Below are 3,227 nucleotides of genomic sequence, written 5' to 3'. Positions count from 1 at the left end.
TTTGGCTGAATGTACCATCACATACATTAAATACATAGAGGATATTCAAGTTTTTTCTATAAATACATGATTTATTTTCATCGAGTGGTATGAAAATAAATATTTCATGAGTGGCGGTAGCCACGAATGAAATATGGTAATTTTCATGCCACAAGATGAAAATAAATCATGAATTTATAGAAAAAACTTGAATTTTCTGTTTATTATATATATTTTTCTCTTTTTTGCTATAAAATTTGAAAGACTTTCCCTTAAATCTTGTGTAATGGCAGAATTTAAAAGAAAGTAGTCCGGCAAGACACCAGTGAAAATACGGAAAATATGTTTCACTAGTGAAAAATAAATTTTTACAGTGAAAATACGGAAAATGAAAAATACGCATTTTATTTCATCAATATTTCTCAATATTTCATTTATAAGTATAAATACATTTAAATAGTTTCTCTCCAGAACGAATCATCTTGTGTTACTTCAAATGGCCAATGCGGGTGAATATGCAAAAGGTTCTTCTCCAGTATGAATCTTTTTGTGTCGATTCAAATGGCACAAGCGGCTGAATGTGCCATTACATACACTACATTTAAAAGGTTTCACTCCAGTATGTATCCTCATGTGATTATTTAAAGTTGACATTTGGCTGAATGTGTCACCGCATACATTACATTTGAATGGTTTTTCTCCAGTATGTATCCTCATGTGTTGCTTAATGGCAGAGGTATGGCTGAATGTGCCATCACAGATATTACATTTAAAAGGTTTCTCTCCAGTATGTACCCTCATGTGTCTCTTCAAGTTGCTCATGCGGATGAATGTGCCATCGCATATACTACATTTAAAAGGTTTCTCTCCAGTATGAATCCTCATGTGCTCCTTCAAACCACTCATGCGGGTGAATGTGCCATTACACATACTACATTTAAATAGTTTCTCTCCAGTATGAATCATCTTGTGTTGCTTTAAATTAAACATTTTACTGAATGTGCCATCACATATATTACAATGAAAAAGTTTCTCTCCAGTATGTATCCTCATGTGCTCCTTCAAACCACTCATGCGGGTGAATGTGCCATTACACATACTACATTTAAATAGTTTCTCTCCAGTATGAATCATCTTGTGTTGCTTTAAATTAAACATTTTACTGAATGTGCCATCACATATATTACAATGAAAAAGTTTCTCTCCAGTATGTATCCTCATGTGTCGCTTCAGAGTCAACATATGGCTGAAAGTGCCCTCACAGATATTGCATTTAAAAGGTTTTTCACCAGTATGTTTACTTATGTGTTGCTTCAGTTGACTCATACAGTTGAATGTGCCATCACATAATCACATTTACTTTCAGTATGTTTACTCCTGTATTTCTTAAGATTTCCTAAACTTGTCAAGGCAGACATATTTCAAATACTTTACTTCAGTATGTTTTCTCATAAATGTGTTGTTTCAGATTTGCTATACACTAGTAACAATTGTAATTGACATCACAGATATTCCATTTCGAAAGTTTATTCCAAGATGTCACCACCTGTGTCAATATGGAAGACTGTGCCAGTACATTCAATACATTTGAAAATCTCTCCCAAAGATGCTCCCTTGTGTGTTGCTAAATATGGAAGAATGTGCCAGTGCATTCATTACATAGAAAGTTTTTGTTCAAGAAAGTTTCTTCATGTGTCACTTCAAATTATGAATATGGTGCCATTGAATTAATTGAACTCCAGTATGTAACCAAATATGTGCTTCAGACTGGCTGAATGTGCTATAACAGAAACTGTAAATTGTCCACACTGGATTCTTGTATGTCACTTCTTTAAGGAACTATAACATACACCACAGTATTGCTTAATTATTTATTATTCTGGTCATTTAAATCACATGATGATTTTTCATTACTGTCATTTCAGACTATTTTTAACACCAAAGTACTTGTCACAAGTCAGAGAATAATGTTATAAACCAGACTGCATTTCCCACTTTCACTATATTGTCTTGAATAAAATTATATAAATTTTCATTTACATCCTACAAAATACTCCTTTCTAATTTCTGCAAAGTAACTATCAATTTTTTTTTTTCCTAATCTTTATTTTGAATAGCTAAAACTTCCCTCACTGTAAGCATATTTATGACATGAATATATTTTGAACTCCTCATCTCCATTTTGTCATTTCACATTTTAGGTAATGTCCATTCATTGTTCATGTTTTAAAATTCCATCATATTAGATACTGTATAAAAAATATGTCCTTTCTTCATTAAATGATTTTCTTAACTGTTTATCGTGTTGTTTTCCTTTCCACAACTTCTTCGTTCTTCCCCTGTAGTTATCTTTCATCTGCCTACAGTCTTTCCCAATCAGCAAAACTGCATTTTGATCAGCATGTCTATAAAAAATAATTGTATCATACAATTTTGATAATAAATAAAAAACACAACTAGGTATGATGACAAATAATCCTATAAAGTTTCACTGAAATCCCCCAGCGGTTTTGGAGTTGAAGCCTAATCAAGCTTATTTTACTAAAACAAGAGCGATCAGTAATCACATGTGTCGCCTCATGATGGCCAATTTCATGTAGGAACAAATTTTGTGACAGAGACGGACAGACAGACGGACAGTGCACAACTAGACTTGGTACTTATCATTCCTGTAAAGTTTGGATAAAATTGCACCAGTAGTTAACGAGGAGTAGTCCGGACAAGCTTTTGCGTATCTGGCAACACACAGAAAAAAAACCTTTTTATCAAAGGGCCATAACTCGGCCAAAAATCATTCAACCGGAAAACCCGTGCAATATGCGCAAGGACTTGAGCTACAGATCAATCCTGTAAAGTTTCATTGAAATTGCATTAGTGGTATAAGAGAAGTAGTCCGGACAAACTTTAAAATTAAAAATTATTAAAGGGCCATAACTCTGACAAAAATCAATGAACCGGAAAATACTGACAATATGCACAACTAGACTTGGTACTGATCATTCCTGTAAAGTTTGGATGAAATTGCACCAGTAGTTTATGAGGAGTAGTCCGGACAAGCTTTTGTGTATATGGTAACACACAGAAAAAAACACCTTTTTATCAAAGGGCCATAACTCGGCCAAAAATCATTCAACCGGAAAACCCGTGCAATATGCGCAAGGACTTGAGCTACAGATCAATCCTGTAAAGTTTCATTGAAACTGCATTAGTGGTATGAGAGAAGTTGTCCGGACAAACTTTAAAATTAA

The 3,227-nt window shown here is 33.7% G+C and overlaps 1 protein-coding gene across 1 annotated transcript; it reads right to left on the bottom strand.

Annotated features, from left to right (window-relative positions):
- Positions 1–428: 428 nt before the first annotated feature.
- LOC132744025 (zinc finger protein 678-like) lies at positions 429–2,482 on the bottom strand. The gene has a single exon (XM_060732635.1). The coding sequence runs from the start codon at positions 1,303–1,305 to the stop codon at positions 472–474; it is 834 nt and encodes a 277-aa protein (XP_060588618.1). The 5' UTR covers positions 1,306–2,482; the 3' UTR covers positions 429–471.
- Between the last annotated feature and the right edge of the window lie 745 nt (positions 2,483–3,227).

Source organism: Ruditapes philippinarum, unplaced genomic scaffold (assembly GCF_026571515.1).
Source record: "Ruditapes philippinarum isolate M1 unplaced genomic scaffold, ASM2657151v2 ctg14946_1_1_1_1, whole genome shotgun sequence".
NCBI classification, from domain to species: Eukaryota; Metazoa; Mollusca; class Bivalvia; order Venerida; family Veneridae; genus Ruditapes; species Ruditapes philippinarum.
The sequence above is the reverse complement of the archived record's forward strand: the minus strand, read 5'-3'. Positions and strand labels throughout refer to the sequence as shown.

Excerpts from the sequence above, each read along its gene's own strand:
- LOC132744025 (XM_060732635.1), bottom strand. The coding sequence starts at position 1,305 with ATGAGTCAACTGAAGCAACACATAAGTAAACATACTGGTGAAAAACCT.